Source organism: Poecilia reticulata, linkage group LG3, assembly GCF_000633615.1.
Source record: "Poecilia reticulata strain Guanapo linkage group LG3, Guppy_female_1.0+MT, whole genome shotgun sequence".
NCBI lineage: Eukaryota > Metazoa > Chordata > Actinopteri > Cyprinodontiformes > Poeciliidae > Poecilia > Poecilia reticulata.
In genome coordinates, this window is record NC_024333.1 from 31,136,560 (window position 1) to 31,149,745 (window position 13,186).

Sequence of the window (13,186 nt, forward strand, 5' to 3'; positions counted from 1 at the left end):
TGTTCAAGATAAAAGCAGGGATAGAAAATCCTCCTGCTTCAATTTGAGTTCATAAAGTGAGGATTTATGTGGTGATTTAATCCAGTGATGAAGAGGAAGTCAGGAGAGCAACAGCTGGGAGGCGTAACTAACCAGAAACTTGTGGACGGATTTAAAAGTTCTCTTTTATGAGACCAGGCTGACTTTTATTTACGTGACAAACTGTTACTTGTAGCACCAAAATTCTGGTGGTGGATATTGTAACGTTTCCTCCAGTTCTGACCAGCATTCTTACATCAGCTCTCCCTTTCCTCTGACTTAATGTGTCACCTGGATACTTTGYATTAGTGAGCCGTACAAGTCTCTCATTTCTCCACATAATCAGTCTTTGCTTTACAGGTTAGGGTTTATCAAAGTAACATAGCTGTAAAAGACATTTATACAGTTACATACTTTAAATCTTTCTACAGATAGTTTTCTATATACAAAGCAGATGGAAATGAAGTTAAATTAGCAGATGAGTCACATATTCTCAGATTTTGTGCAGCTTGTCATTGTCTTTTGCTTCYCAGTTTTAAGTTTTGTTTTGTTAACTTTAAACTTTTAGGGTTTAATCTAAAAAAATTATCATCAGTTTGTCTCYAAGTACAAAAATGATTAAATTGCAAATTTAAACAGTTTTGACATAAGTGTTGTCTATGAACATGACTGCAGATTTTTTTCTTAGTATGCAAATAAAAATCATAAAACTTTTACAACAAATATACAAATTCTTCAGAATCTTGGCTGTAAATCCAGCTAAACTTGAGATCTGTTGTTTCTTAGAGCGGCACTGCAGGCGCAGCAGCAGTAGCTTGATTACTGTTTAGAAGTGTTTCTTTTGACTTTTCAGCTGCAGTATTTTTGCTTTTTTCACTTTTTAAATTACATTTTTAAACCTGATTCTGTTTGGAGAAACTGTGCACCATTAATTCCGTCCTCCACTTTTKTGTGTAGGAGATTGTTTTGTGGCGAAAAGCTCCAGAGAAGCTGAGGAAAAGAAACTTCCACCAGCGCTACGAGTCGCCCGAGCCCAGAAGCCAGCCGGTTTCCGCAGAGCAGCCGGAGATGTGAAGGTCACACCCGAGAAAAACTGAAAACTCACGCAAACGCATCACAGCTCCTTCCTGCAGAACAGCCAGAATGGTGTGGGCTGACGCTGCTCTCTCTCCATGGACTGAGAAATGTCTGTCAACACAAACACACATTAGCAATCCTCAGACTTCCCTTTTGCCCCCACAAACCCTGCTCACCACTTTACAGCTTGGGATGTGAGCTGCCACCATCGCACTCTCAACTAGAGCTGAAAAACACAATCAGATGCACACAAATGCAACAACACAAGTCTGCTGTCGAATGTTAAAGCTAACGTGAAGAGCAGCCCAATTAGAAAAGACGGCCGAGTTAATTCTGGCTCCTCTGGACTATAAATACACCAAGCAAGCACACATACATGAAGCCATACAGTCTCAGTCTGCTGAATGCAAAAAGAAAGAGGAGGAGAAGCTGGCTGCAGACCACTGCAGCGCTTCTTCTGAATCAAGAGCTTCTGGACTTTCTCTCACACGTTTCTGCACACTTTACATAAAAGTAACGCTTYGTAGAGTCTGCATGAGCTGCTCGGAGAACGAAAGGCTTCAAAGACCGGAGGAGGCGACAGTTACGCTGCGTATTTATGTACACTACCTGACTGTGAGCTGCCGTTCACTGAGCTGGAGAGTCAAGGAAGTCATAGTGTAGCGGGTTTATCACTACAAAGATGTTACAGCGGTTTACAGAAGTTCTGCTTTAATTGGGGAGTCAAGTGCAATAAGTGTCCACAATGACATAAAACCCACAATATAGTTCTCACTTACAGAAAAGCATAACTCCACCTCAATGTGACTGTGGTTGCTGTTCAGAGCTTGATATCTTTTTAACATGAATGATCTTAAGCTGATTTATTTAGGTCAAATAATCTGCAGGTTTTTTGTTAGACTGTCACAAAAGCACTACAGATATCAAAGAGAAAGCATTTTACTCTTGCTAAGATCGATTCATATGTTGCTAGAAAGTGTCTGTCAGGCTACAGCAGGAACTTSTGTAAATGAATTTAAAGGTCATGACATGTCAAAGTCTTCGCACAACGTCGTCTTCGATCCTTCTCAGTTCCATTTTTGACTGAAATACTGTATATTTGCTATGGTGGGATTGGTTTGCTCATATTGTTAAAAATGAAAAAGCATTTCAGGGTGTGTTTGGTGGATGATAAGGTTTTAATTTCGTTGCTGAAACTCTGTCAATTCCTATGTAATTAGAATGAAGGGATTCAGTGATCACAATGTGACATTTGTCCTTTGCATTCACATTTTCTCTGTCAGCTGACCAGTCCYTCAGTGTGAAACATTTTCCTTCTCATTTCAACACAGGTAGAAGTTGAAGTAGCGCATCCTTCCACTTTTACCTGGAAAACACRACTCTGTTGTTGCCGCATAGCTGCTAGCCAGAAGGATCAGCCTGTATATTTACTGATCTTGTTGGTCTTCGGGGTTAAAGCTTTTTGAGCCCGCTGGTTCGATATATCCAGAATAATATCGTAATAAACGGTTTATGGCTTCTGTTGTAACCACAGGAAGGGATGTGCTTTCCACACACTGTAAATGCAACGATGTTCCACTGTGACTCTCAGACCTGTGGTTTAGGTCTTGCTTTAATGACACTGTTACCAGTCCCATGTGATTTCTGCCTCCAGCTCTGATCTGTGGACAGTTTGCACTTTGCTCTTCAGTGCTGTACTTTGTGTTGAAGGGGCAAGTTTCCTGAAAGTTATCATCACTCAAGGAACAACTTCACCTCAGATTTTCTGAGTCTGTTTTTCTTTTTCACTACACATTTTAAGTCAGCTTTATAYGTTTTATTTATTTTTTGCTTCTTATGTTTGGTGTTGCATTCTTTTTCAGTTAGTTTGAACAGACAACTCTAAAGTTCAGGTTTTCACTGTCCTTATATTCTAGTTTTGATCATGTAATCTGTGTCTATCTTGTGTGGAAATGGTGTAATTTATTGAAAATTTGTTTTTGTTTTTTTCCTTTTGATCAGAATTTGTTGGGTTTTCTTTACGGTCAAAAACACTTCAAAGCCAACAGTCTCTGCCTCTGCATGTCTGTCTACTCATGTCATTGTGTGACTGTGTGTATGGGATAATGTGTGTGTATATATTCTATACACCAAACTCAAATATATAAAGCTAAAATCATGAATAAAGCAGATTTATACTGAACTTGGTTTTTTGCAGTAAAAATTTGGAAATGATTCAACTAATTTTAATACAAAAACTTTTTTCTGTATATGGCCCAATTCTTTTTTTGATGTCAAGAAGCCTGTCATAATTTGAAACTCTTAAATTATAATTTTCCAAACTTTTTGAAGGTATTTTTTCTTCTGTAAGACTAAAAAGATGCATGAATGCTTAGTAAAAAAAAAAAGTATATATCTAATGTAGAATTTGAGAAATTTGTTATCCTTTAGTTGATCAGTTGCCATTTTTCAGGTTCAAGAAACTGAAACAGATTACTTTTAGAGTCAAAAGTAGCACAATGAATTCAAATTCATGTCATTAAATATATTGGATCATTTAAAAACATTTTAAGCAATATATATATATCTATATCTATATCTATATCCATCCATCTTCTTTACATCGTTGTCCCTTAGTGGGGTCAGGAAGGGTGCTGGTGCCTATCTCCAGCTAATGTTCCAGGCGAGAGGTGGGGTCACCCTGGACAGGTCGACAGTCTGTTGCAGGGCAACACAGAAACAAACAACCATGCACACTCACACTCACACCTAGGGACATTCTGGAGAGGCAAATTAACCTGACAGTCATGTTTTTGGACTGGGAGGAAACCAGAGTACCCGGAGAAAACCCATGCATGCACAGGGAGAACATGTATATATATCTATCTATATAGACATATATAGATGGATATATAGATATATCTATATGTACATATATAGGGCTGCACAGTGGAGCAGTTGGTAGAGCTGTTGCCTTGCAGTTTGCATGTTCTCCCTGTGCATGCGTGGCTTTTCTCCGGGTATTCCGGTTTCCTCCCACAGTCCAAAAACATGACTGTCAGGTTAATTGGCCTGACATATATATAGGCATATATATATATAGGACTGTGGGAGGAAACCGGAGTACCCGGAGAAAACCCATGCATGCACAGGGAGAACATGTATGTATGTATGTATGTATGTATGTATGTATGTATGTATGTATGTATGTATGTATGTATGTATGTATGTGTCTGTCTGTCTGTCTGTCTGTCTGTCTGTGTGAGAGAGAGAGAGAGAGAGAGAGAGAGAGAGAGAGAGAGAGAGAGAGAGAGAGAGAGAATACCTGCATTTAAACTCAACTAATTTACAATTCAACTAAAAAATTTGTCCCAATGGGAAAATAAATGTAACTCATAAATGTCTATCGAGACCAGCTTCTTAGTTTGATAAGCGATCTTCGAGATCAGCGTCAAGGGTGTCTTTATATATGCCTCATTTGTGTATTTCTAAAATGCCCACTAACTGGCGTACTTTTAAATGAGATATAATTACGTAGTATTAGAATATTACCTTAAAATAGACTTCTAAAATATTGTTTTCGAAAACATGAAGTAAGTAAATTTCGTTCATAGTTTTTATGCAGGCATATCTGTCGGCAGAGCGGTCCTGTACCACGCTGGTAATACCAGAAATGTGTTGATCGTCCTCTGCTGGAGAATTTGTTATGTGAGCTAAATATTTCGCGCAGTTTAACAGTATGGAGCAGCAATAACAACTTCTAGAAAGGTCCAGAGAACCTGCCGGGGCTAGGTTACATATCCGCCCGCAGTAATGTCAGCGAACCGCGCCGTGTACTTTGTGTTTTCTCGGCTTCAACGCCACTTCAACACCCGGACTGCTCACACCACCGCAGGCGGCTGCAGAGTGATTTCTGGTTCTAGGTTGTTGCTCCAGCACCCTCTGCCTGGTTCCGCGGTTTGCTGCAGAAATGTTTCCTCTAAAAGCGTCCCCCCCAAGGCTCCGGACACCTCGCTGTTTGTCCCCGTCTCACTGAAGACAGACGACCCGGCTGATGGSACCGTGGGAGCAGAACTGACGCAACCGCTGGACAAAAGTGATCCACAGTTTCTTCTTTGTTTTGGAGGGATATTCTGAGCGAATGTTGATTAACAACGGAGATAACTTTATKTAACTGGTGTCAACATCTGTTTTTATTCCTGTGATTTTCAGATGAGCTGCTGAAAGTCTTGAACAAGTTTTACAAAAGAAAAGAGATGCAGAAGTTGGCAGCAGACCACGGCCTGGATGGTGAGAATACAAACTCTGACTGATGTGATCCTCTAAGGATTTACATGCAGGTTTTTGAAAAAATGCACAACCATTTAACCTGGAATTTTTCATAACCTAATCCTGCTTTAAGCTTCTCCACAACTTTCTCACTGACCCGTCTGCTGTGTTCCTGATCTCCATTATGTTTGTTTACTAATGTTCTCAACAAAGCTATGAGGTCCTCACAAAGTAGCTGCATGTATATTTAGATTAATTAACACACAAGTGGACTCTTATTTACCAATTAGGTGGCTTCTAAAGACAAATGGTTGAACTGGAGTTTATTTAAGGGTAACAGTTTCGCCATACTTTTGATTTATCTCCCACATAAAATTCCACAATGAATTATGTTTTTATATTGTGTCAAAGTAAGATTTATTCATTAATCCCCATGTAAGAAGTAAAGTGTTTCAGCTGCACAAACAGTAATAAAGTAGCAACAAATATGAACATTTTCTGGATCCGTGAATATCTTTGCACTGCGTGTTGATATTCATGCAACTTCATTCACCTTTTGTGATTTAAGTATTTTTTCTGTGGACAAACAGCTCGTCTGTTCCACCAAGCCTTCGTCAGCTTCAGGAAGTACGTTCTGGAGATGACRTCCCTCCCTGCTGATCTGCACATCATCCTCAGTGACATCTGCTGCAACGCAGGTGCGCCACTTCAGGTTTCTACCAATTYGTTAGAATAACGCTCACATTTATTACACAGTGTCTTCTTTTTCTCCCCAGGTCATATCGATGACATCTACCCGTACTTCATGCGTCATGCCAAACAAATCTTCCCCATGCTGGACTGCATGGATGACCTGAGAAAGATATCCGACCTCAGAGTCCCAGCAAACTGGTAAACATTTCACTTATCAGTCCTCATAAATCAGTGGTTAAATAAAAATTTGCCGAACATCGGCCTAAACAAATCATAGAGCAGAGGTCTGCAACCTGTGGCTCTTCTTCCACAATGTCTCTTGATGACTATGATGCAAATTTTAGCTGCTTTTTAGTTTTTCATGGAATAATCACCTTTAATTTTTCCCACAGAATGRCACATAAAGTATTTTTTCTAGTCGGCTATTTGCTTTTTCACACGCATTTCCACAAATATCAACATCCGACAGAAGGAAATGTATTTGTTGTGTTTTTGCAATTTTTTTATTATCTTAAAACTGAAAAATAGAAATAATCGGCTGCTTTTTATAAATGACCACAGATTTCTTACAATAGATATTTATTGAAACATGTTGATTTTTAAAAGGTAATGTAACAACTGCACCTCTAAGCAGGTTTTATTTTGCTGGACTTGGGGTCAAAAATGTCTCTTTGGATTTCAAAAGTTGCACASCCCTGATCTAGACCTAAGTCCAAGTGAGGATTTTTGTCAAGGCCTGAAAATTTCAAATCCTCAGATCTTCTCCATCCAGGCTAACTTAGTTTGAGGTATTTTTTAAATAATATATCATAAGTGTCAGTCTATAGATGTGCAAAACTTGTGGAAATATATTCCACAGACTTGCAGCTGTAATTGCAGCAAAAGACTGTTCTGAAAAAAGGGTGGCTGAATGAAAAAGCATGCAACAAATGCAACACATTTTGGAAACCATGTATTATTTTCTTTCCGCTTCAAAATGATGCACTGCATTAAATCCCTGTAAAAGTYACACGAGTTAAAGAGCTGAATGTTTTGTGTTTACACCAGGTACCCTGAGGCCCGAGCCATCCAGAGGAAGGTGATCTTTCACTCTGGACCCACTAACAGYGGGAAAACTTACCATGCCATCCAGCGCTAYCTGGCGGCTAAGTCTGGGGTCTACTGCGGTCCCCTGAAACTTCTCGCCCACGAAATCTTTGAGAAGAGCAACGCCGCTGTGTGTCCATTTTTTATTTTCCCATTGTAGTTGAAAAACCGTTGTTACAAAAACATTAAGTAGCAGAAGAACGATTCAAAACATCTTAGCTGCCTAGATCAAGCAGTGGTTTTGCATGTTACTTAGCAACCCCGACCGAGCCCAACCCTGTTACCTAGCAACCCAGTTTCTAGGTTTTGCCTGCTGACTTGTTTTATTCGATCTTAATTTGTTGAAGGAAGTTTCACAAGTCGCCTTAACAGCTTGCACAACTAAAGTGTCTCCAAAGAATATTTCTGCTTCCTTTATATGCGTTTACATGTTCTCATGGTGACGTTTGATATTAACGGCTGTTCGYGTTGGGTCGTGTGTCTGTGCTGCAGGGTGTACCGTGTGACCTGGTTACCGGGGAGGAGCGGACCTTCGTAGACCCAGAGGGCCGAGCAGCTGGACACGTGGCATGCACCATCGAGATGTGCAGCGTCAACACACCCTGTATGTAGGTGTTGAAGGAGAATGTGATGATTTATTGTTTGATACTTAACTGTTAGGATTTTTGTTCTCCTTTTATTTTCTATGACTGGGGGGAAAAAAGTTTGTCTAATTTCTATTTTTTACCTTAAACAAGTAAGGAAAAATTATAAAATGAAAGTAATTTATATATTTTTTTTATGAAATTATTAATATTGAGTTTATAGTATCTGGTTTCCCTTGTAATTATGTCTGTAAACATTGTTTCTTACTATGGATTAACCTTTAAATAATGTCTTATTTTCTGTCTGCAGACGAGGTGGCTGTAATCGATGAAATCCAGATGATCAGAGATCCCTCCAGAGGCTGGGCGTGGACCAGAGCTCTACTCGGTTAGCGACATTTAAACAGAAGCTAAACATTTTCTCTCTCTCTCTCTCTCTCTCTCTCTCATGCTGTGATGTGTTTCTGGTCACCCTCTGTTATTTAAGTTCCCTTTGGGATGAGTAAAGTATTTTTGATTTTGTGTTGGTGTAGGTTTGTGTGCCGAGGAGATCCAYGTGTGTGGAGAAGCAGCAGCTGTGGACTTCATCCAGGAGCTGATGTACACCACCGGAGAGGAGGTGGAGGTGAGACTAAAAGGGAAACTTCCTGATAATAAACCAATAACAATATATTGTGATAGACATGTAATCAATATCAATAGATAGTGTTTTTTTTAGAATATTCAATGAACTCCCGCACAGCATTCTGGGGGATGTAGGCTTTGGAAAACTAGAGCTGCTGAACCTCTCAGCGCCAGCTAAGAAAATAGTATACATAAAAAGGTACACATTGTTTTATTTCACCAATTTATGTATATATTTAATATTTATTTCACTTTTGTTTTTTAGTTTACTTTGAAAATTGCAGCACCGACATYGTCAATGTCTGTGGTTATTCTGTATTTTTATCATAGTATTGGGATACTTTTCATTGTGTTAAATATCCTCTATGGAGGAACAAAACAAACAAAAGTTTATTTCAAACTTTTGTTTGAAATAAAGCAAAAACAAAGAAAAAAAAAGTTGGTGGAATCAACTCACTCACTCTGGTTACCTAGCAACAACCTGCTGGGTAAAAAGAAGTTCCAAGCCACCCCCCCACYCCCTTCAACTTTGGTTACCTAGCAACAGCTTGAGTAACTGCGCAGAAACTGTTTAAGTTCAGCCACTGCGCCTCATAACTGCTTAAAAATAAAAAAACAACAGTGTGGAGTGAAAACAAGAAAGGTCRTAGCAGTAGTTTGGCACTATTTCAGATATTTAAAACAAAAAAAGTGAATCATTAATTATCAATATTGCCAATAAACTGATATGAAACACCTATGTGGTGATACGTTTTTCAGCCTTACTTCCTGACTCTGGTTTTAACCCATTGGTGTCGGTCGGTTTCACCGCCTGACCCTTCTTCCCTTCTCTCCGCAGGTCCACACCTACAAACGCCTGACTCCGTTCTCGGTCCTGGATCACGCCGTGGAGACATTGGACAACCTGAGACCAGGAGACTGCATCGTGTGCTTCAGTAAAAACGACATCTACTCTTTAAACCGACAGATCGAGGCCAGAGGGCAAGAATGTGCCGTAATTTATGGCAGTTTACCTCCAGGTGAGTGTGTTAGTGAGGTACATATAAGCTGGTCAATGCACTAAATATCTAACTGAATATTTGATTTGCTCACATTGGTGTTTTAAATGTTTAAAAAGTGATGTRTCGGATATAAAATAAATTACCAAATAACTTATTCAWTTTTGGCACTGTATTTGTTGGTCATTTTTCTCCTCTTTTTCTTTTYAGCATGAAGAAAACAAAAATATGATGGATAACCAGTGTTGTTTCAGATTCTAAGACTTTAAATATTACAGGAAGCTTTGTGTGATTTCAAGTTATAAAATACTTCATYTAAAATGCATCAAAATACATAAACATTAATTTATGTTAAATGCTGGCATCTKTATTGAAGAATTGAATGTGAAAATGAGGTTTATTTCAGATTGTATTGAGCTAATTAATCATTTAAAAACCCTGTGAATGCTTTATTTAATGTGATGAAGTAATAAAATAGTAATTTTATGTATCAGACTTTATAAATATAATCGTAGTTTCAGAACAGCTTAAAAATGTTTGAAATATACAAAATTATCTTTAAAGCTGCTGTCTCTGTAGAAAGCAGTGGTATTTTTACATTTTGTTGTTCTGTTTTGTTTGTTTAATGTTATAATATTATTATTACTACATGCTACAGTTTTATGAACTTTCCTGTGAACTGCAGGCACTAAACTGTCGCAGGCCAAGAAGTTCAATGACCCTGACGACCCCTGTAAGATCCTGGTTGCTACAGATGCTATCGGCATGGGCCTCAACCTGTAAGTGACATATAGTCAGTTTTGAACCATTAAAGTATTTTTTTTAATGCAAACAGAAAATTGCTTGSAGGAAACCAAAGGGAATTTCAWTTATACCACCTGAGGTGTTTCTGATCTATTTAAATATGTGCAATTTAAACRCATATTTAGACGAAATCGGCTGGAATCAAAGTAAGGRAAACAAATCACCTTAAGTTTTTTTGTTTTGTCTGCTTACCCTCCTTCGATGCTGTCAGGAGTATAAAACGTATCATCTTCAACTCCCTGGTGAAGCCCAACATTAATGAGAAAGGAGAGAAGCAGATGGAGACCATCAGCACATCGCAGGCGCTGCAGATTGCAGGTCGAGCAGGGAGGTCCGTTTCGCTTCTGTTTGACTGTTAACTGATTTTGGACGTCTGAAAAATGGCTCTCCTCTTCGCTGGGATGAACTTACTGTCTGTTTCCTCTCTGTTGCAGATTTTCCTCCATATTTAAAGAGGGACAGGTCACGACCATGCACCGAGACGACCTGCCTGTGCTGAAGGAAATCCTCAGCCATTCTGTTGATCCTGTAGAGGTGGTTATTTCACACACACTCACTGGTCTCACCAGCAGTAGAGTCAGAGTGCATCGCATCGTGAGTCCATGCTTCAAAACCTTGTTTTTCTCAGACTGCAGGTCTCCATCCCACTGCAGAGCAGATAGAAATGTTTGCCTATCAGCTCCCCGACGCTACGCTCTCCAACCTTGTAGTGAGTAAAGCAATGAACCCAATCCTGCTCTCACTTCTACATTTTGATATTTGAGGTTTAACTAATCACASAAGTATTATAATAGTTTATTGGCTGCAGTTTCTCTTAGTTTTCTCTAAATAAATGCAATTCTACCTGGTCTAATATTAAAATAATTCACATTTATTTTCCTTGTTCTGTAAAATGCATCAAACTATTAACTCCAAACAAACAAATAAAACAACCTGGTCTTTAATTCTCTTTTTTTAGTTTAATAAAAATCAGATAAACGTTATTTTAACCCAAAAAAGAGGAGTTTTTTTTTGACTGCATTGTTTCCAAATGTTAAAGTTCTTAGACTTAATAAAAATCACAGTCGATCTTAAGAAGCGTGATCCGTTTGTCTCTGTTAAAAACCAATAAAACATTTAAGTGAGATGTCTTACTGGAAGGGTAAACCGGATCCATCAGAACCAGACGCAGGTTTTACAGGAGCTGGAAGTTTTAACCTTCAAACTATAAAACAAAAACAGCTCAGGTTAAAATAACACAGGAGCCACAAATCCAACATTTTTACTGCTTCTCAGAATATAAAATCACCTGTAATTTAAGCAATAAAATATTAAGTTCAGAAGCTAAAATATATATAATTTGCCAAGTGGTTGCAATTTCTACTTCGTGCCACTAGGTGTCAGTATATTGCCAACAGCATCTGCTTCCCAATGTAGATAAGAAGCTTGAAGTTTTACTTTATTGTTTCCAAATTGCTTAGACCTGCTCTGGTTAAAAACAAAACTAAACAAGTTTATCAAGTTCTGCAGCACTGGAAATAAACTTTTCAAATAAATCTTTCTTCATTAAAAGCAAAATAATTGGGATTTAGCAAAACGTTTGTTCCAAATCTGATCATGTAAAATTATTCAACCTGGTTAAAAAACTTATAAGTTCTGATCTGTGCTAAGGAAATAGTTCCTCGATTTGTTTTGTGTCCTTGTTTTTCAGGACATATTCGTCAGCCTCTCTCAGGTGGACGGTCTGTATTTTGTCTGCAACATCGACGACTTCAAGTTTCTGGCTGACATGATTCAACATATTCCACTCAACCTGAGGTCGCGCTACGTCTTCTGTACAGCGCCCATTAATAAAAAGCAGCCTTTTGTCTGCACCTCCTTCCTAAAGGTAAGAGGAAAAGCTGCACTCAGGAGGAAGGGATCAGATTCATGACGTTTGTTGAGGAATATTAAACTGGAGGTTGTAAAATAAGTTTTTCTAGTCGTAATGCTACAGGTTTATGGTCATATCGTCCTGACAAATCTCCAAAATAAAAGTCTTGATTCAACCTTTAGGATTTAAAGCACTGTCGCTGCTGTGTTGTCACCAATCAGCGCAGAATAATTTAATAACTTCCTGTTGAAAAGAACAAGCTGGATCTTTGATGACCTCCTCTGTCCTGCACAGCTTTGCCTTTCTCATTCAAACCTTGTTAACGTTGCAGTTTGCACGTCAGTTCAGTCGAGACGAGCCTCTGACGTTTAACTGGGTCTGCCGCCACATCGGCTGGCCCCTGGCTGCACCCAGAAACATCAAGGACCTGGTCCACCTGGAAGCCGTGCATGATGTTCTGGATCTGTACCTCTGGTTAAGGTGATCTGCCTTATTCACACGGGATTTAGTGTCTGAACGCTCACAGATCTAATCCTTCCTCCGCTTTTCCGTAGCTACCGTTTCATGRATATGTTTCCGGACACGGCCGCCGTCCGAGGAATCCAGCAGGAACTCGACAACATCATCCAGCAGGGCGTCCGAAACATCACCCGTCTGATCCGAGCCAGTGACCCGAACCTCAGCGACCCGCTGCAGCCGCAGGGCCAGTCCCCGGAGCAAAACTCTGCTGCCGGCAGCAGAAGCAGGAGCCGAGGTCAGAGAGGCCCGGCAGGGACGATGGAGAAATCTCTGGCGAGCCGTCTGGTGAAAGACGGACTGTTGACTCCTGATCTGCTCAAACAGCTGCAGAGGGAGTGGTCCAAGAGCCTGAGGCAGGAAGGCGGGGGTCAAAGTTCATTCAGTGCAGAGCTTAATAGCAAGAGCATCAAAGGGAAAAGAAAGAACAAGAAATAAAGGCTCAGAACTGTTAAAAGTTAGCGGATGCTAATCATGAATTACTAATGGAGATGAAAATATGGCAGTTCCAGGTTTATAAAAAATACCTGTGAAACCAGACTTTCATTCCCAGATTCATTTGTTCTTTATTCCCTTCTTTTCTTCCATCCTTGTGTCCTACTTTTCATTCATTTCCATCTTTCCTTAAATGTCTTCCTTTCATTTCTTTGTGTCATTTGGACTTGCACTGCAAAAACATAAAATCT

General features: G+C 39.4%; 2 protein-coding genes across 2 annotated transcripts in view; both read left to right on the top strand.

The window, feature by feature from the left end:
• The window catches only part of vps26a (VPS26, retromer complex component A), a 9,466-nt gene extending 6,181 nt beyond the window's left edge, over window positions 1–3,285 (top strand). Inside the window, exon 9 of the mRNA XM_008405857.2 lies at window positions 976–3,285. Coding sequence (XP_008404079.1) covers window positions 976–1,092 — 117 coding nt within the window. The 3' untranslated portion in view covers window positions 1,093–3,285. The remainder of the gene's footprint in view (window positions 1–975) is intronic.
• A 1,332-nt stretch (window positions 3,286–4,617) lies between these two features.
• supv3l1 (SUV3-like helicase) lies at window positions 4,618–13,040 on the top strand. Its single transcript, XM_008405856.2, has 16 exons — window positions 4,618–5,170; window positions 5,287–5,364; window positions 5,934–6,041; window positions 6,120–6,234; window positions 7,084–7,252; window positions 7,615–7,726; window positions 8,017–8,094; window positions 8,240–8,331; window positions 9,169–9,349; window positions 10,014–10,107; window positions 10,344–10,463; window positions 10,567–10,666; window positions 10,761–10,841; window positions 11,823–11,999; window positions 12,316–12,464; window positions 12,539–13,040. Exons 1-16 carry the CDS (start codon window positions 4,888–4,890, stop codon window positions 12,936–12,938), a joined length of 2,337 nt encoding a protein of 778 aa, XP_008404078.1. The 5' UTR covers window positions 4,618–4,887; the 3' UTR covers window positions 12,939–13,040.
• Window positions 13,041–13,186: the final 146 nt, after the last annotated feature.